General features: G+C 48.1%; 1 protein-coding gene across 2 annotated transcripts; it reads left to right on the top strand.

The window, feature by feature from the left end:
• Positions 1 to 69: 69 nt before the first annotated feature.
• On the top strand, positions 70 to 18,979 carry TMEM38A (transmembrane protein 38A). 2 transcript variants are annotated; one of them, XM_072721301.1, is made up of 7 exons: positions 137 to 299; positions 11,595 to 11,698; positions 11,864 to 12,020; positions 12,284 to 12,468; positions 14,717 to 14,804; positions 16,458 to 16,575; positions 17,369 to 18,979. In XM_072721301.1, exons 3-7 carry the CDS (start codon positions 11,893 to 11,895, stop codon positions 17,594 to 17,596), a joined length of 747 nt encoding a protein of 248 aa, XP_072577402.1. In that variant the 5' UTR covers positions 137 to 299; positions 11,595 to 11,698; positions 11,864 to 11,892; the 3' UTR covers positions 17,597 to 18,979. The 2 variants fall into 2 exon arrangements, with proteins under 2 accessions (XP_025845489.1, XP_072577402.1); XM_025989704.2 differs by lacking the exon at positions 11,595 to 11,698 and having other exon boundaries at positions 70 to 299.
• The last annotated feature ends 1,477 nt before the right edge of the window (positions 18,980 to 20,456 follow it).

The raw sequence follows: 20,456 nt of genomic DNA, 5'->3' as shown, positions 1-20,456 counted from the left end.
GGGACACGACGGCCCCACCACCCGCCCCGGGGCGACCCGCCTCCTCTCCCACGGGGGCCGGGTTGGGGGCGGTGCCTGGCGGGCGGGGGCGGGTCCAGCGGCGGGGGCGCAGTCGCCGGGCCGCGGGCTGCGGGACGTACTGGGCCGGGGGCCGGGGTGGGACCCGGCGGGCGCCATGGAGCTGCTCTCGGCGCTGAGCCTAGGCGAGCTGGCGCTCAGCTTCTCGCGGGTGCCGCTCTTCCCCGTCTTCGACCTCAGCTACTTCATCGTCTCCATTCTCTACCTCAAGTATGAGCCAGGTGAGCCAGGGCGAGGAGCCCGTGGGGGCCGGCATCGCGGGGCGGGGGTAAACCTGCGGGTGGCGAGGGGCGGGAAGCCCCCGATCTTGGCGGGGCACAGCCCCCGGGGCTGGATCCGGGGAGCAGCAGGTGCCGGGATCGTGCGGATCCTCCGCATGGAGAGGGCAGGAGGAGGGAGAAGACCTGAGGGAGGGCAAGGAGAGAAGCCCCCGGGATGGTGGGGCCGGGGTGGGGGAGGGCTGGTGGGGAATGCGGCTGCACCGAGCGGAGGGAACAGGTGCTGGGAGGGGGCTAGGAGAGAAGGTCAGGGGTCCCGGCAGGGTCGCGTGGACTTGAGGAAGCGGCATCGGTCGAGGTGAGGGCGCAGGCGGGGGTCGGCGCTGCTGGCCTGTCCCGATGTCCTGGCCGCCTGCAGCCGTGACCTCCCTCCTTGCCCTTGGCGCGCAGAGCCCGAGCGGCTGTTGAGTGTCTATATAAGGGCCGGCAGTGCTGGGGGCAGTAATCCGGTTCGCAGAAAGTGACACCGGTGCCCCCGCTCCGCTGCGGCCCTGGGGCGATCTCCCCTCCTCCTCGGGCCGAGCGGAGCTGGGTCTCCTGCTCCCGGCGGGAATGTTTCCAGCCGTGGCGCGGATCCTTTCTACTTACTGAGCAGAATCGGCCGTAGGGCAGGGTGACTTGGGGTTAGCGTACGGCCGCCAGCTCCGGACCCTCGCGGAGAATCGCAGAAGGAAAAAGAGACTCTGGTTCTTGGGTGGTGGTTGTTGTTTTTTTTTTTTTAGCGGTTTTTTTTTTGTTTTTTTGTTTTTTTTTTTTAGATAATGGTGAATAGCCTCCTTAGAATGTGTTCTATTTTTAGATAAGGCTCACTGAATGTTTCTTGTTCATCTCCCAGCGTTTTGACAAGTATAGCACACCAGCAAACGAAACGGACTAGAGAATTTAGCTTTAGAAAAGGGATCTGTCATCCCGAAACTTAGTGACCCTTTCTCCCACTTAGATGTAAATTACCCCTGTATTCTCCTCTCCGGAATGGAATACCTTTTTTTTTTTTTTTTTTTTTTTTTTTTTTTCAGATTATAAAAATGGGTGCTTCTGTGTATTTAAAAATCAAGTTGAGAAACGCAAAAGAGATCATTACAGTTGAGGTATTGCCCATCCTTCCAGACCTCTCTTCTGTGCCTTTATAACCCTGTACTTAGAGATGGTAAAGCACGATTTTATGCAAATAGGATCATACTCTGCTTGCCAAGTATTTTTGTTCCATTTTATTTTTGCCCGTTCACAAGCCAGAGCCTATTCTTTAAAAGCTATTCTGCAGATCAGTTACTTTGCAAAGCAAAATAAGCTTTGTATGTCTTAGCATGAACACAGGACTGCATTTCCTTGTCCAAGATGAATTTTTGGTGGCTCTGGCCAGTCCCTTGGGCAAGTACAGAACCTAGCACACCTTGGGAAATCTGTAACTGTAGAGGGCTGGAGCCCTGTAAGGATGTAGGACACAAGTGTCTAGAGGAAAGAGGTCCTCACTGGCTGGGAGCATGCGAGGGGAGGGAGGGAGTCTAGATATTTCTGCCAGAGTAAATAAATCATCTGAACTAGAGGTACTGGAGCCTGAAGGTTCCTGAAGGTAGGGAAGATTCAGTGGTTCCTAACTCTAGCTGCTTATTACAGTCTCCTGGGGGCTCTTAACCCCCCATCTCATCTCCACTCCAGAAAAATTGAATCAGAATATCTGGGATAGGGCCCCGCATGCCCATGTTTCAAGCTCCCCTCCCCAGTGATTACTGCATGCTGTCAAGATTCAGAAACCCTTGCCCAATTCAAACCCCCTCTGTTTGTACCTGGGGAAATAGGAAATAGTGGCTAAGCTAATTTACATATGCAACGAACCTGTGGTCCCACAGTTGGTAGATGACAGCCTTGGGACGCAAACCCAGGTCTGCCAGACCCCAAGACTCACTGCAATTTCCCTGGGGTACTTGCTTCCCCTTAGAAAAGGGAAGTGTTGGACCTAGCTGTTAGCCCCCTGTTTGGTGTTCCTGCTGAGCCTCTATAAAGGTTTCTTCCCAGAATCTCTGTGCCAGATTGCAGAACCAGCTACAGAATCTACAGGGCCCCTCACTCAGAAATTCAGAATTTCAAGATGGGGACAACAGAGCACTAAGCTGAATGTGGGACCCTTCCAAACGCAGGGTCTTGGGCAACTGCAAAGGTAGCACACCTGTGAAGCTGACAGCCAAGCTGGCTTTTAGGAAAAAAATCTCTGAATTAAGAGTCAGATGTTTTACTCTACCACTGACTAAATATCAGGCTGGTTACTGCGCCTCCGTGAGCTTTAGCCTATGAAATAGGCTCGTCAGAACATAATCCTGAACTCTTCTGCCTGGCTATTGTGAAGATGTATTGAGAGCTTTGTCGGTAGTAGGGTCTAAGGCACTTTTTACAATTATTTGTAAGGCCGTGGGAGGATGTGTTTCCTGGGATGCGGGCATTTTCTGGGTCAGGCTTTCATGAGAATCCTGAATGAGGACAGAGCTCGAAGTGTGGTCCTCAGGTGAACAGCATCTATGGCCCCTGGGAGCTGGTTAAGAAATGCAGAATGCCAGGCCCTCCCCCACCCAGACCTGCTGAACCAGAATCTGCATAACATTTAAGAAGTGATGGATGAAAAGAGGCAGGAGCTCCTTCCTAGACCTGGAGCTCCTTAACAGGGCAGAGAGGACCAGGTCTGGCTCAGCTCCAGGACCCCTAGCTCTCTGCAAGAAGAGAAGAGGAAGCAGTGGATGTCGGCTGCATGATTGAATGAATGAATGATAGTCCTGGATACTTTTAAGCCTCAGCCTAACCAAAGAACCTTCCAGACCAGTGGTTCTCAAATATGCCTCCACATTCAACTCACCTGAATCTGAATTTTCTGATTCTGAATTTTCAGAATCCTCTTGTTCCGACAGCACTCCTCCATTTGAATCAGAAGCACTATGCACGGTACCAGTGTCAGTATTTTTTTTAAGTTCCCCAGCTAAGAATCAACTCTGTACACCAGTGTTGCCCAACGTCTGCCTAAGTGACAGTGAGGGCCAGATCGTTCTCTGTAGGTGGAGGCTATTACAGACATTTCAGGATATTTCACAGCATCTCTGGCTCAACCCACTAGATGCTGGTAGCACACCCAGTTGTGACAACTGGAAACGTCCCCAGATGTAACTGCCCCCAGTTGAGAACCAATAATCTAGACTGAGTCTCAAACTCCAATGCTTTCAAGGGCCAGGCAGGTGATATATGGGAAGCAGTAAGCCAGCCAGGTGGGTACTGTCCCCAGGTGAGATCCAGACATCCAGAAGTGATTTTTCAAGGGAAGCTGGAAAGTGATTAGCTGGAAATGTGATTTTCAGTTCCCTATGTTTATGGATTGGCTGCTCAAACATTTTTTTTTGTTTTAAAAAAATTGTAAAAATAAATTTAAAAAATTTTTAAATAAGAATAACATTTTTCCTTTAAAAAATTAATAAAAAATTAATAGGCTGTTTTCTAGAGCAGCCTTAGATCCACAGCAGAATTAAGCTGAAAGTACAGTTTTCATGTACTCTCTGACCTCCCCACCATCAACATTCTGCACTGAGGGGTACATTTGTTATAATCAATGAGCCTACATCATTATTATTATATTATCACTACCACATATTATCAACAAAAGTCTAGAATTTATATTAGGGTTACTTTGTGTTGTACATTTTGTGGACTTTGACAAATATATAACATGTATCCACCATATCAGTATCATACAGTAGTTTCACTAACCTAAAAATCCCCCAAGCTGCACATAATCATCCTGCCCCCTCCGCCAAGCCCCTGACAACTATCAATCTTTTTACTGTCTCCATAGTTTTATCTTTTGCAGTATATCATAGAATTGGAACCATACAGTGTGTAGCCTTTTCAGACTGGCCTCTTTCACTTAGTAATAGGCATTTAAGCTTCTTCCATGTCTTCTTGTGGCTTGAGAATTCATTTCTTTTCATCACTGAGTAATATCCCATAGTATATATGCATCATAGTTACTCATCTACTGAATAGACATCTTGGTTGCAGTTTGAACGTCTTCTAAAATAAATACTGTGGGGCTAAGGAGACAGCTCCTTGAACCCTGTTTTGAAACATCTTGCATGAACTGTAAGCTTTTTGAGGGTGGGGGGTTGACTATCCTCCAGCCTTGCAAGGCAGGGGCTGCCATTTCTTACAGGGGAAGAAACCAAGGCAGACACCCGAGCTTGAAGGCTCAGGAGAAGACTTGCCTTCAAGTCATTGAGAAGCTCTGTAAACACACTTCCCATGTTTAGACCTCAGATTAAATAGCACAGAGCCACTGCAGAGCCCTGGGAACCTTCTAGTGCTTCCCTGCCATCCATGGACAAGACACTGACCCCCAGAGAGGGACTGTTATAGTACCTATCTCAGGCCAGAACTAGGGACGCAGTCACGGCTTCCTCCTCCCTCCTAAGGCAGAGCTGATTTTTAGAAATCCATCAGCTAAAATTTCCACCCACAGGTACTTTCCATTTCAGTTCCATGCTAAGAATCACTTGTGCATAATTGCTAAGCACTAAGCAATTTCTTTTTGTCTCACTGGTGCCCTTTGAAAGGAATAATAGCACTGGGGTGATCACCTCGCCCAGGTTCCATTAGAACAAGCACCAAAAGTCCCACATCCCTGAAACCCCTTGGTCAGGCCAACTGGAATGGTGGGTCACTAGACAGCACCCTCGTGATACACAAATACGCTGGTTGAGGCCCAGAGACAGGAGTCAAAAGCTTCCCCCAGTGAGAGGGGAGTGCTTTAGTGGCCAACCTGGGATTGCAATCCACATTCTCTTGGTTCCTGGTGCTGCCCCAAAACCCAGCAAGAGAACTCAGGAAGGAGTATGGCAAAGGGAAAGAGCTAGAGGGAAGGTTCTCAGCATCACCTTGCTATGGATCTTCAGGGCAGGCTCATTCCCCATCAGCCTCCGTCTTGGCCTCTGTGGCAATGGGGAGGCTGACCTTGCTCTTTTTGGAGTTGCTGAGATAAAAAGGTTTGATAATTCTAAGAAGCATATTGACAATCATACACACCCCATTGAATCATCGATGATACAACTTGGCAGGGGGTGCTCTCATGTTCTTCTTTTGAAAGCAGAGGAAGCTGAGGCTGGTGGAGACCATTTATTTGCTCAAGGCCACACCAGAGTTAGCAGCAGAGCCGAACGTGAGTCAGTGACTTTTCTACCAGGACTCACCCATGGTGCAAACACGGTAGCCTGCTTTACTCTCACAAACTACCCCCACCCCGGGCTCCCTGGCCTCAGTCCCTGGGATGGTCCCAGAGGGCACAAGAATGACCCTGGAAAGAATTCAACCCCTATGGGTTATTTTTAGATGCAGAGGTATCCATTTCTGCAAAACATGGGTGCCTCACCTGACCCAGCCCTTGCAGGACCCACCAGCTGCTCCAAAGGATTAACTCTCAGCTGGCAGCATTTTAAATAGACACCCCAGAGAAGAGAAGAGAACATTCTGCTTCATACTGTAGGACCTTTGTAAATGCTGAGACTTAGGTCAACTTCGAGGGCAGGGAGAAGATGCACTCTGGGCTTGTAACTCCAGGGTGAGATTGAAGAGGGAAAGTTCAATTCCAGCCCTTGTTAGGAGCTAGGAAAAGAAGGGATTGGGGTTCACACCTGACAGAAGGAGCAGGACACAGAAGAAAAATGATTTGTCCAAGGTCACATGGTTAATTGGGGGTGGCGAAGAGAAAGGGGATTGTGTTTATGACTTTCTGTCAAACAACTCTTATTAGGCATGTTTCCTGATTATAAAATGTACTTTGCATAAGAGAATGGATAGATAACTTGTGATCTATTCCTAAGATGGACTATCTTACAGCAGAGAAAAATGAAAATTGTCCTTAAAATACTGTGCTCAGGTAGCCCTGGTGGCGCAGTGGTTTAGCGCTGCCTGCAGCCTGGGCTGTGGTCCTGGAGACCTGGGATCAAGTCCCACGTTGGACTCCCTGCATGGAGCCTACTTCTCCCTCTGCCTGTGTCTCTGCCTCTGTCTCTCTCTCTCTCAATAAATAAATAAATAATCTTTTTTAAAAATCTTAAAAGATATGTAACTTAAAGCAAAAAAATGTTTTTAAAAAAATACTGTGCTCAGTGAAAGAGCCAGAGGCAAAAGGCTATATGATTCTACCTCTATGAAATATGTAGGTTCAGAACATTTTCCTCACCACAAAAGGAAACCCCACCCTCATGAGCAGCCACTCCCCATCCCCCCAGGCCCCGGCCCCTGGCAGCCACTTATCTGCTTTCTGTTTCTATGAATTTACTTGTTCTGGACATTTAATATAGATGACATCATACACTATGTGACCTTTTGTGTCTGGCTTGTTTTCAAGATTTGTCCATGTTGTAGTGTATGCTAGGACTTCATTCCTCTTTAAAACTAAATAATATTCCATTGTGTGAGTCTACCACATTTTGTTTATCCATTCATCTGTTGGTGGACACTTGGGTTGTTTCTACCCTTTAGCAATTGTGAATAGTGCTGCTTGTGAACATGATTTTTTGAGAGTCTTCCAGAACGTTTTGCTGGGTTCTTCCAGTAGGATATAGCACAGTTCCCCCCTGCCCACCTCCTATTCCTGGACCTCTGATCATGGCCATCAGAGAGGGGTCAGGTAGTTAGGGTCTGATGAGGGAGCCTGTGGAGCCCGGTATGATGAAACAGATGAGCACCCCGTGTCCCTCCTGCTTACCAGCTTTCCAGGTGACTCTTGTTTTTGCTAGTTCGGGTGATTAAATATTCCATACACACAGAACATGTATCACAGACACCTCTTTCCCCTCCACACAGACTTAACAGATGTGAACATAGATTTGCTTCAGATTTTTTAAAAAGATGTTATTTATTTATTTATTTATTTATTTATTTATTTATTTACTCATTTATTTGAGAGAGAATATGCAAGTTGAGGGGAAGGGCAGAGGGAGAGGGAAAGAATCTCAAGCGGACTCCAAGTCGAACGTGCAGCCCAGCTCAGGGTTTGATCCCACAACCCTGAGATCATGACCTGAGCCAAAACTAAGATTCGATCACTTAACCAACTGTGCCACCCACTTGCCCCACTTCAGATGATTTTTAATAAATAGATTGAGAGACACAACCAACCTCATCCCTTCTCCCTCCTCCCTCTCTAGATGTGACCACCACCCTAAAATCCCCGTGTATTGTTTTATGCCTGTAATTACACTTTCTCACTATATACGTGTCTATGAACTACTCAGAGTGTGTTGTGTTTTAAATATATACATAAAATATACGTAAATATATCAGTTTGCAACTTAACCTTATTACTCCGTAATAACCGCTAAGGATTTATCCATGTTGATTTATCTCCAGAAGAGATTTTGTCCCCAGGGATATTTGGCAATATCTGGAGGCAGTTCCGGCTGTCACAACCAGGGTAGGAACATGCCCTTGCTATCTAGTGGGTGGAAGCCAGGGATGCTGCTCTTCATCCCAAGAGCACAGGACAGCCCCTACAGCAGCAGGAAATGATCCAGCCCCATAGGAAAGCAGTGACACATGCGGTTGAGCCTGGATGTAGATCCAGTTCACTTTTAAATACTGACTCTGTGTGTGACTCTCCACCCCATCACTGAAAGATAGAGACTTTACTTTTCCACTGTGACAATGTGGCAGTGAAATCCTTTCCACATCTCCTTTGCTGGGTTCTTTTGGGTCAGTAGCGAGGAACAGAATTGCTAAGACACAAGCAATGCACAGCCTCAGATTTGCTCAGTATTAGCAAATTGCCTCCAAGGTGGTTATGCCTGTAGATCCTCCCAATTCCCAATGTGTGTGTAGAGGAAAACTTGGGCTTTTTCCCCTCTGGAGGAGGGGCAGATATTTCCACCAACCACCCCTACTTCTCTGTGAGGTTGACCAAGCTAAGAAGGCAGCTCCTTTTACAGAAGGGAGTGAGCTTCATGTTTCTTGGAATGAAAGACCTTACAATGACTCTGTTCCAAATAAGATCACGTTCTAAAGTTCTGGTAGATGTGAATTCTGGGCAGGGGGACACTGGCCCCCCACATAACTCACTGCAAGTGGGGATATTGATCCTCATATTATGTGTGGTTAAAAGCTCTCAAGGGCAGAGTGAAAGCATATAGTTGCCTGGGACAAAATAGTAACTCCACAAATACGTGAAACAGGGGAGGTTTTGTTATAGTGCGACCCACAGTACCCAACACAACCTCAATGCCTAGGAGGTGTTTGTCCACATTTAGAATGTAAGTTCCATGAGGGCAGGAGTTCATTCACTAACAACTATTTTTTGGGCAGCTACTATGTGTCACAACACCATGCGCTGGGGGTGCAGCTGCAGGTAAGACTGATGAGGTCTCCATACTCACCAAAGGATTAAGATCATATCAATTTGTTAAGTAAATCAACAGTATGTATAGGTATTTATGTCAGTAGCTTCATCCATGGTGCATGTCATGGAGAGGCTAAGTGTTCAGATTTGACAGCTTAGAGACAAAAGGCATCCAATTTCTAGAAACAACGTAACTTTTTAAAAAAACAAACAAACAAAAAAAGGATGATTTATTTGAGAGAGAGAGCATAGAGGGAGGGGAAGAAGCAGACTCCCTGCTGAGCAGAGCCTGCCCCATGGCCAGATCCCAGGACTCCAAGATCATGACCTGAGCTAAAGACAGATACCCAACCGAGTCACCCAGATGCCCCCAAAGTGACATTTTCAAACAAAAAACAGGGACTCTGGGTGGCTCAGTCAGTTAAGCATCCGACTCTTGATTTCAGCTCAGGGTATGATCTCGGGGGTCATAAGATCAAGTCCTGCATGGGGGGGGGGTCCATGCTCAGCAGGGAGTCTGCTTGAGAGTCTCTCTCCCTCTCCTCCTTCCCTTCCCCCACCTGAGTTCCACTAGTACATGCACTCTCTCTAAAATAAATAAATAAATCTAAAAAAAAAAAAAAACAAACCTGAACAGATCATATCTTTTGATTAGTTTTTGATTAATAGATCACATGTAACCTTGTCACCTCACGCCCACACAGAATGGAATTGTCATTAGATTCAAGTGAATTGCTTAAGGAGAGTCATTGGTACCAGCCCTGGCCTTGAGAGCTAAGTAGCTGTGCCTGACAACTTAATCCTAAAGGCATTCTCTGGAAAGTGAAACTAGTTAGGGAGGGGAGGAATCTAGATGACACAGTTGTCACACCAGGAGACACCCAGGGCGCAACTTGGGGTGTGGCCATAGGGAGATATGACCACATTAACATAAAGATAGGGGGTGCCTGGCTGACTCAGTCAATACAATGTATGACTCTTGATCTCCGGGTCATGAGTTCAAGCCCCAGGGTTCCTATGAACACAGTTTGGAAACCTTTGTCCTTGAGAGCCTATCCTCCTAGCTACAGATAGATGATCTTGGGTTATCAGGGCTGCAGGACATCAGCCAGCTCATTCTTCTATCTCTGTGTGGTGTTCAACATTGCTGCCCATCAAGATCACCAGGAACACTAAAAAGTCCATAAGCTCAGCCATACCCCAGACTGACCAACTGAGATTCTCTGGGATGGAGCTCCGATATCTGGTTTGTGAGGTCCCCAGGTAATGCTGATATACAGCCAAATTGGAGGCCAGTGCACTGAGCCATCTTCTTGATGGATTGGATTCCTATTTCTCTTTGCTAAGCAAGACCATTCTTTTTTGTATTTTGTTGCCCTGGGTTTATACAAAGACTCAGTTTACTATCATTTATGAGTGTGTATCCTCAGTTACAGAAACTGAAATAAGTCACCTTTTTTCTGTTGTCCTTATTTTATAACAGCTTTATTGAGCCATAATTCACATACCACCCAATTCACCCACTGAATGCATCCCATTCGGGGCACCTGGGTGGCTCACCTGGTTAAGCATCTGCCTTTGGCTCAGGTCATGATCCCAGGGTCCTGGGATCAAGCCCCATATCTGGCCCCCTGCTTAGCAGGGAGTCTGCTTCTCCATCTCCCTCTACCACTCCCCCTGCTTATGCTCTCTTGCTCTCTCATATAAATTAAATATTTTTAAAAAATAAAAATTATAAAGTATCCCATTCATTGGTTCTTAGTATATTCACAGAATTGTGTACCCATCAACTCCAGAAACAAATCTGTATCCTTTAGCTGTCACCCTCCCATCTCCCCTATTCCCTCCAGCCCTGAGCAATCTCTAATCTACCTTCTCTTAGTGTTAAAAATTAAATAAAATACTGAGACCCATGATAGGATGAAGTCCACAGGGTCATGGGAGCCCAGAGGCAGGAGTGACTGACCTAGCAGAGCAAGGAAGCCTTCCCAGAGGATGTGGCATTTGTGCTTGGCCATTTCTGCTTTTGTGTCTTTGCTCCTTCTATGCCACTAGCTTGTAACAGAAGACAACAAATGTTGGGGAGGATGCAGAGAAGTTGGAACCCTTGTGAACCACTGGTAGGAATGCAGAACAGTACAGCCGCAGTGGAAAACAATATGACAGTTCCTCAAAAAAATTAAACATAAAATTTGATCCATCAATTCTACTTCTGGGTATATCCCCAAAAGAGATGAAAGCCAGAACTCAAACAGACATTGGTACACTTATGTTCTTAGCAGCATTATTCACAATAGCCAAAAGGTGAGAAAAACTCCAATGTCCATTGATGGATGAGTGAATAAACAAAATGTGGAATATCCATACAATGGAATATTGTTTAGCCCTAGAAAAGAAGGAATTCGACACCCTGCCACAGCGTGAGTGAACCTTGACATTATCCTGAGTGAAATAAGCCAGACACAAATGGACAAATACTATGTGATTCCACTCACCTGAGGTCCCTAGAGCAGTCAGATTCACAGAGACAAAGTAGATGGTGGGAGCCAGGGGCTGGGGGAGGGAATAGGGAGTCAGTGTTTAATGGGGACAGAGTTTCGGTGGAGAACAATGAAAAAGTCCTAGAGATGGATGGTGGTGAGGGTCACATGACAATGTGAATGTGCTTAATGCCCACTGAGCTGGGCACTTAAAAATGGTTAAAGTAGCACATTTCATGTATATTTTACCACAATAAAAGAATTTAAAAAGAGGGAGAGACCAAGAGGGCAGGCATGAGCCTGTAGGGATCTTGGCATCAGCCCAAGGCAGGAGAAGCCGCATGGAAGTGTTCCCATCTGTACATTGCTCTGTGTCCACGCCTCCCTCTCTTATAGGGATAACGAGAGTGATCCCTTGGCTGTGATTATCAATGAGGATTTAACGAGTCCTTCATATAAAAGTAAACCCAGCGTCTGAGACCTGGAAGTGCTTGCTAAATGTAAGCTGGCAGTACCATCATTGTCCCCTCTCTGAGCCTGAGTTCTTCCCCTGAAGTGGGCAAGCTGCAAGGCAGTTGAATTAGGATGGGCTGACCAGAGGGTATGGGGACAAAGCAGACCCTTGGCACCCTGGTGACAGTGGGGGATACCCCCATGCCCCCCAGGAGCAGTCGAGCTTTCCCGACGCCATCCCATGGCATCCTGGCTGTGCGCCATGCTGCACTGCTTCGGGAGTTACATCTTGGCTGATCTTCTCCTTGGGGAGCCCCTGATCGACTACTTCAGCAACAATTCCAGCGTCCTGCTGGCCTCAGCTGTCTGGTAAGCACTGTCAGGCTGGTGGGGTGTGGGAGAGCAGAGTTGGGGGCAGGGGTGATCCAGCCACCTGGGAAGTGGGAGGCAGGAGGTTGGAGGAAACAGGACCCATCACACAACCTCCACGGTGGACCTGAATGCACTGCTGTCTACTGCCCAGCTCTCTCCTGAGCCCGGCAAGTTGGGGACGGGGATCTGGGCACCATCTCATCTCCCAGGGAACCCCAACAGTCTGTTTCCCCCTGACATTCCATGCTCTCTCCCCAAAGGTACTTGATTTTCTTCTGCCCTCTGGACCTTTTCTACAAGTGTGTCTGCTTCCTGCCTGTGAAACTTATATTCGTGGCCATGAAGGAGGTAGTGAGAGTCCGGAAGATCGCCGTGGGCATCCATCACGCCCATCACCACTACCACCACGGGTGGTTCGTCATGATTGCCACTGGCTGGGTCAAAGGTAAACAGGACCATGATTATAAGGAAAGTCACCTCCGTTGAGAACCCCTGCTCAGTGGTACATGTCAGGCCAGACATTACTCCAGGCTCAGAGGACTGTTGTGGGAGTCCAACCTCATTAGCCAACAGCTTTAAAATTAGTGGGAAGGTTCTTCCAGAATTTAACTGTCAGAGATAAATAGGACAACGAGACAATGACACCTGTCTCTCAAGCAGGTTTTCTCAACTGCGACACTATTGATGTTTGGTGTCAGATCATCCTCGTGGTGGGTGCTGTCTTGTGCTTTGTAACATATTGAACAGCATCCCTGGCCACCTCCCACCAGATGTCAGTAGCACCCACCTGTGTGGGTGCTGTGTGACAACCAGAAATGTCTCTAGATGTTGCCATATGCCTCCTGGAGAAGAAACCACACCCCTATAACTACAGTGGTCCTTAACCTTTGTGGGCCATGGTCCTCTTTGAGCCCAGTAAAGCCTTTTATGTTTCTAAGCGCATAAGATAAAATATACAGGATGATAAAAGAGGTCCATTATTTTAAAATAGTTATCAAAAATTTTTTAATAAAATAGTTACCAAAAAGTTTTAATATGATACAGTACTTTTATACATCTTTACCAATGCATTAAGTAAGAGACCATTCATTTAGCAAATAGGTATTTCTGAACTTTTGAAGTGTTGTCGAGCACAAATGATATTATGAAACCATCTGCAACAATGGGATTGTGAAAAAGGAAAAAAAATCCATGAATTCCATTGGTGTTGGAGTCACAGCCTTGCAAATCCTTATCAGCTTACTGCCTTCCTTCACAATGGAAGGAAAGGCTGTATTTCAGTGAGGCACATGAAAATGAAGAAGTAGGTCTGTTTCCTGTGTGGGTTCATGGACCCCAAGTTAAGACTTTATGACTCAGGGCAGACTTGAGTTGAGGCCTTTACACAGCTTAATCTCATTTGATTCTTAAGACTTTGCTTCGGGAGAAGTCTAACATCACCCCCTATTTACCGAGGAAGGAAATGAAATGACTTCCACATGGTCACACAGCTAAGGGGGTGCAGCTAGGTTTGACTCCAGGTCCTCTGAATTCAGCATCCACATTCCTACTACTTTGAAGTCCTCCTTTTCCTTCTCCTCTAGCTGTGCTAAGAGGCAGACCAAGATAGACTTTAAAACGAAAATGTTACTGAAAATAAAGAGGAGCACTTTACAGTGATGGGTCAACCCATTGGGAAGATATAACAATTATACACATATAGGCACCTAAAAACAGCACCAAAATATATAAAGCAAAAACTGAAAGAAGTTAAAGGAGAAATAGACAATCCAACAATAATTGTAGAAGTGCAGCAAGAGTAACAGAAAGACAGGGAAAGGAGGCTCAAGCAGGTACTAATACCACTAGGCACCTCATCCCTGCTCCCTTATACCAAAGTGGATACTGCCAAAATGCCAGGGCTTAGAAGTACCCTCCACTGAGCCACAGTGTACTCAGCACCATTGACACATGGGGCTGGATCATGCCCTGTGGTGGAGGCAGTCTTTTGCATTGTAGGATGTTGAGCAGCATTCCTGGCCTTGACCCACCAGTAGTAGCCTCGCCCCAGTTGCAACAACCAAAAATGTCTCCAGATATTTCCAAATGCCTCCTTGGGGGCAAAATCATTCCAGATATGAACTACTGGTCCAGTGGTACATACCAGGGACCTCAGTGTGGCCATTCCTTGAGTAGGTGTCCAAGCCTCTTTGACCAGTACATTTGGGGTAAATGGAAAGGTTCTTTTAGAATTCAGCCATTATGTCCCATATGGGTCTCCTTATTCGCTCTTCAGGAAGCCTGTGCCAAATTTCCTAGGGGTATAGCATGCCTCCCAGAGGGCAAATGGCTTGAGAAGGACTGAAAGTTCAGAGCCCTAAGGAGGAGAGAGCCTAGTATGGGGAGCCTTCCAAAAGCCTCATGCACGGCTCAGGGTCCTGGACTAGGAGGATCAGAGCAGACAACCCTGTTGTTCAAAACATACCTTGCAGATGGGATATGATCTCAATTCCTTCATGCGGGTTTTGTTCCAAGTATGCCATGTAATCCTCCTGAGCCTCAGTTTCCCCACTGCAACTGATTATCATACACCCAGGCTCAGTGTCCCTCTGGAAAAGACTCTAGGAGCAGAGAAGCTGCTTCCTTGGGAACTCAGCCAAGAAGAATGGGGAGCTGGAGGTGGCAGGCTCATTCAGGAGCACCCTGTCTTGTAGGCTCTGGTGTCGCCCTCATGTCCAACTTTGAGCAGCTGCTCCGAGGGGTCTGGAAGCCAGAGACCAATGAGATCCTGCACATGTCCTTGTGAGTATCCTATCCTCCCCCATCCTTCCTGTACATATAGGTGCCTCCGGGGCCCGACCCTGGGTTGGATGCCCTGGTAACTTAGAAGCCTGATTCTGTCTTTCAGAAGCTTCCAGAGGTCATGGAGCAGAAGGGGAGTCATGGTTCTGCGTAGAGGAAAGGGACAGGCAGAGCAGCAGGGAGTTGATTTGGGTTGATTTGGGTTTTGAAGAGTGAGTAGGAGTTTTCTGGCAAAGGAGGAGTCTCTGGACAGAGGCGAGCACCTCTGCCAATGTCAAGTCAGAAAAGAGCAATGATTCTGCCCAGTTCCGCAGGGTCAGGGTACAGAATATGGGTGGGGATGAGGAGTACAGAGCATGGGATACAGGGCATTGGTGGGGAGTGTGGCTGGGACTACGCGGACAGGACCTTGTGGCAGCATCCAGAACCCGACCTAGGGCTCCATGCTACATTTAGCCTATAGAGTTTTTATTTTTATTTATTTATTTTTAAAGATTTTATTTATTTATTCATGAGAGACACACACAGAGAGAGAGAGAGAGAGAGGCAGAGACACAGGCAGAGGGAGAAGCAGGCTCCATGCAGGGAGCCTGACGTGGGACTCGATCCTGGGTCTCCAGGATCACGCCCTGGGCTGAAGGCAGCGCTAAACCACTGAGCCACCTGGGCTGCCCAGCCTATAGATTTTTAAAAACCTAATTGGTTTGGACTAGTTAAATTTTCTCCCAATCTACAATAAATAAAGTGGTAGCCATTAAAATATGACAGAAATTTTTTTAAAGGTTCACCTATATACCAATGAAAATTCCCATTCCACCCTTCAAAAAAAGGAGCATTATCTCATTTTGTCCCTGCCAAAAATCAACTCCCACCCTCAGTTCACCGACAAGGAAATGGGCCCCCAGAATGTTGTGTTGCCTGCCACTGAGTAGGCAAGTGGTTTCCTTTCTTGGATTCTATTTCCGCCTCATCAGCTGAGTGTGAGGGCTCCGTGGAATCACACTCATAAACCCCCTGGCCCTGGCACCTGGTGAGTGCTTTGGAAATATCCGGAAGAATTATCATCATTAAGGACAGCAGTGAACAACAGACATTGGAAACAGAAGTCACGGGTCTCTCTTTCATAACAAGTTAAAATATTGAAAACCTATCCTGTAAGAAAGAAAGGGAAGGTTAAGAAGAACCATGTGTTGTGACCCCACCTCCGGGGGCACTGTGCTGGTGTCCGGTGTTTTACTGGGGTTTGGTCACACAGACATAGCTGACCGCCTGCATGCCTGACCTGTCTCCAGCCCCTCCAGAGGTCGAGCTGATGCCACGTGGCCCAAGACCCCACCTTAAATCACGTCGTTATTAACTGGTATGACCCAAAGTCTCCAAGTAAACAAAGACGCTCCTATCAGGCAAAGCATGTCCAGGGCTTAGCGGATACCTCCCAGGAACTGGGGGGAAAGCCATATCTCTCTTTGGGCCAAGTTAACCCTTGACTGTGCAAGGAGACACCACCTTATCCCTGGCAAGCAGACATCGTCCCGCTTCACACTCAGGAGAAGCTGGGGTGGCAATGGGCAGGCAGAGTAGAGGGTCTGGGCCAGAGGGAAAAAGACCTGAGCTACATGGCACCCCGCAATAACAGAGGCTGCCCCCCTCCAGCCCCACAAAGGCCAGCTTGTACGGAGCCATACTCTTCACCCTCCAGCAGACCCGCTGGCTCCCGGTGTCCAAAGCCAGCCTTATCTTCATCTTCACCATGTTCATGGTGTCCTGCAAGGTAAGCCCTCCTGCCCTGACCCATACCAACCCACAGATTCCAGCCTGGGAGCTCAGATTTCCAGTTTCAGGTCCCAGAAAGGGCAACCCTAAGGCACTAGGTCTGTGCATTGGAGAAAGGTCTGATAAGAGAAGCGTCCAGCAGGTGGGGACAAGGTAAGGAGAATAAGGCCTTCTGAGCAGGGGAGACCCTTCTGAGGGTCCAGCCTGAGCAAAGGCTAGAGAGTGGGGCAGGGGTGCATAGAGTCTGGACAATCAGGACCTCATGCTTGGGTGATGGAGAGCTGAGGGGCCAGACCCTGGAAGGTACGCTCAGGACACCACGGACCCAGGCTAGACAAGGAATGGTCCTGGTCTGATCCTGAGGCTTTGAGCTGGGCTTAGCTCACCCAGGAGGGGCCTTGGGGGACTGCACAGTCCTCCCCATGGATCTGAGAGGGGACCCATAGGCCACTGAAAAGGGGAAGGGAGTGAGCAGCCACAGGCCAAGCATTGTTCCTCTCTGAGCCCAAGGGTTGGGGGACCCCTTAGGGGAGGGGGGAGGTCAACTGTCCCCAGGTGCCCAATACTGTCTGGGTTTCAGCACCAGAAGTCTTGCATCCTGGGAAGCCTAGGATAGTTGGTCACCCTCCTGGGGGTGCATAAAGCCAGAGGGATGGGTCTGGGCTACCTCTGACCTTGACGTAGTTGACCTTTTCTCCCCTCTTCTCTCCTCTCCCCTCCCCCCACTTTGCTTTCCGCTTCCATCTCTCTTTGTCTTGCTGTCTCCCTGTCCTTCTGCTACCCAACCTCAGGTGTTCCTGACGGCCACTCACTCCCACAGCTCCCCGTTTGATGTCCTGGAAGGCTATATCTGCCCTGTGCTGTTTGGGACTTCCTGGGGGGGCGACCATCACCATGACAACCATGGCGGGTCCCATGGTGGCGGTGGGCCTGGCTCGCCACACTCAGCCCTGCCTGCTAAGTCCAAAGAGGAGCTGAGTGAGGGCTCCAGGAAGAAGAAGACCAAGAAGGCAGATTAGTGGGTGGCGCAGAGGCCTTGAGGGATGCCAGGGAGAGAACCCTGACCCAAGACCCTCAGAGCCGGTGCGGGGGCATCCTGGACTCAGCTCTCCCCTCTCCGGGCCTCTACTTCCCAGTCTGCAAACTGGGGCCATTTGACAGTCCACCCTCCAGGGCTGATGTCGGGGGGTTAAGTGAGATATGGGGGTGAGGGGCATTTGTAGGAATGGAGGGGTCCCTCTCTCTTTCTGCCAGGCCACCATAGCAACACAGCTTTATTTGAGGGGAGGCCCACAGCATCCGGGCAGTGGCCCCAGCCAGAAACCCTAGCAGTTATATTCTTGGTTCTATTATTTCCTCTCTAAAATTACATCTTGACTCTGAAAGAACTTCAAGTCAGGTTGAGACTCATGAATTTGATGGACAATTCCTAAGTGTCTGCTGTGAGGCAGCTGCTGTGACTTCTGTCTCTTCTTACCCACTCCTCCTGGACAACATTGGGCAAGCTGCCCCCTCAGAGCCTTGCATTCCCCTTCTGTATAGTGGAGATGCCCAGCCCTCCTCTGTGTGGAAGTGCTGGTGTGTGCCTGGATGTGAACCAGCCTTATAAACTCTTAAGCACCGTGCAGTCCGGCGGGGAGGCCTTGATGGATGTTCCTCGTGCTTCAGAACGGCTTTGCATTTTAGACTATTTGTGTTTGTGGATCAGAGAACATCCCCCCCCCCCGCCCCCAACAAGTTACCTGGCACAGAGGAGGCCTTCAGTAGACACATCTAGGCCAGTCTTGAGAGCTCGGAGGGTGAGGAAGGCTTGTTCTGATCTTTGGCTTCAGGCCACCCCTAAACCAAAGAAATGCAGCTGGCTGGGCAGGGGCCCCAAGATCCAGGTCTGTAAAGGGGTTCTGAGTACTTGTCGGGCCCTAGACACATTGGGCCTCCCCCATGCTAGTGGCCTCCAGGGCTCCTTTAATCACCCAGAGGAGTTGGCTTGCTCTATGGGGGGCCTTGTGCTGCTGCTGGGCCCTGGGAACATGCTTCGGGGTGAGTGAGGGGAATGGTAGCTGAGTGGCACCCCACCACCATCACCCCTCCATCTCAGCCTGTTATCAGGACACCCTTGAGGATGGGTAGATTAGGTGTGGCCAGTCTCCGGCAGTGTTTTGGCCCAGACGGGGCCAGCTTAGAGCTGTCGTCCGCACAGGGGTGCTCAGGGCAGCAGCCTACAGCTGCAAAAAACATAAGCACGGGGGCAGTAGGGTCCCAGGTATTGTCCAGCTGTTGGGAAAGTGCCTTGATTGGTGACACCTGGGAGCCGGATGGGCCGTGAGGCTCCGAATTCATCATCTTGCATGTTTATCAAGGCTCGGCATGAAGGTTCAGCAAATAAATCTGTTGTGGAAGAAGCACATTGCCTTGGCTCTTTCATTACTGCTTTCAGCCTCAGGACACAGTAGAGTTCTGTGTCCTTAGAGATACTCAGAGTTTGCAGGGAGATGAGGCTCATGACAGCCCCCAATCACCAATAAGGGATGGACCCAGTGGGTAGAGTCTGAGTTTGGGGTTCAAATATTCACTGTGCCACCAACAGATCATGAGGCCTCCCCTTCTCCAAGCCTATTTGCTTCTTGGGGACCAGGGGATAATGATTATCACTGCCCTTTGTAGATAGATGGGTGAATTAATGGGGCAATCAAGGTTTGCAGTTAAGAGTCCATACAGGGCCCTGTTAAGAGAACAACTTGGCAATCACACATGTGATAAAGGAATTGTATCCAGGGTAACTGGGTGGCTCAGTCAGTAAGCATCTACCTTAGGCTCAGGTCATGATCCCAGGGTCCTGGGATGGAGGCCAGGCTCACTGCTCAGCAGGGAATCTGTTTCTCCCTCTCTCTCTGCCCTTGCCCCAGCTCATGATCTCTCTCTCTCAAATAAATAGAATCTTAAAAAAAAAAAAAAAAAAAAAAAAGAATCGTATCCAGAATATATAAAGAAGTCTCAAAACTCAATAATAAACAGCCCAAATAAAAATAAACAAATGATTTGAATAGACAATAAAATGCTGCAGTTGCTTTGGAAGACAGTGGCAATTTCTTTAAAAAAAATCAAATGTTCATTTATCATATAACCCAGCTATTCTACTCAGGTACTCGCCCAAGAGCAATGAAAATATGTGTCCCTGCAAAGACATGGACACCCATGCGCATAGGCACTTTGTGATAGCCCCAAACTGGAAACAACAAATGTCCATCAAAAGGTGAGGGGATGAATAACTGCTCCATCCAGCGGAATTGTGCTCACCGATTCCATTAGCCAAAGGAGCCAGCAGTGACAACAGGAGTGAGCTTCAATTGCATTACAATTGAAGGGTGGGGGAGACCGCGTAAAAAGGGATATATACTCCTCCAGCCCCTGTATATATAATTCGGGAAAAGGCAAATAAATATATGGTAATGGGCTGATCAATGGATGCTTGGGCTGGTGGTGGTGGGGGGGGTGGCCAAAAAGGCACATGGAAACTGGGTGATGGAAATCTTAACTATCCTGATCGTAGTTAAGGATAACTGATTTCACAGGTCTTATGTGCACATCACAACCTATCAAATTATATACTTCAAATGTGCACAGTTTAGGGACGCCTGGCTGGTTCAGTCGGTAGACCACAGGACTGGTAACCTCAGGGTTGTAAGTTCAAGCCCCACGTTGGTTGTGGAGCCTACTTGAAAAAAAAAAAAAAGTATGGTTGATTGTATGTCAATTGTATCTCAATAAAAATGTAAAAAAAATTTTCACTTAAGAAAGAAAAAACTCCATAAAAAACTATGCAAAAGATTTGAACAGGGGCGCCTGGGTGGCTCAGTCAGTTAAGGGTGAGCCTTTGGC

The sequence above is a fragment of the Vulpes vulpes genome, chromosome 9, assembly GCF_048418805.1.
Source record: "Vulpes vulpes isolate BD-2025 chromosome 9, VulVul3, whole genome shotgun sequence".
NCBI lineage: Eukaryota > Metazoa > Chordata > Mammalia > Carnivora > Canidae > Vulpes > Vulpes vulpes.
Note: the sequence above shows the minus strand (reverse complement) of the source record. Positions and strands in the feature narration are given on the sequence as shown.

What these genes read in the sequence shown, in the direction of transcription:
- TMEM38A (XM_025989704.2), top strand. Translation starts at nt 176, where the DNA reads ATGGAGCTGCTCTCGGCGCTGAGCCTAGGCGAGCTGGCGCTCAGCTTC. An exon ending in CTGCTGGCCTCAGCTGTCTG is followed by an intron (nt 12,021 to 12,283) that starts GTAAGCACTGTC and finishes CTCTCCCCAAAG; the next exon opens with GTACTTGATTTTCTTCTGCC. An exon ending in TGCCACTGGCTGGGTCAAAG is followed by an intron (nt 12,469 to 14,716) that starts GTAAACAGGACC and finishes CCTGTCTTGTAG; the next exon opens with GCTCTGGTGTCGCCCTCATG.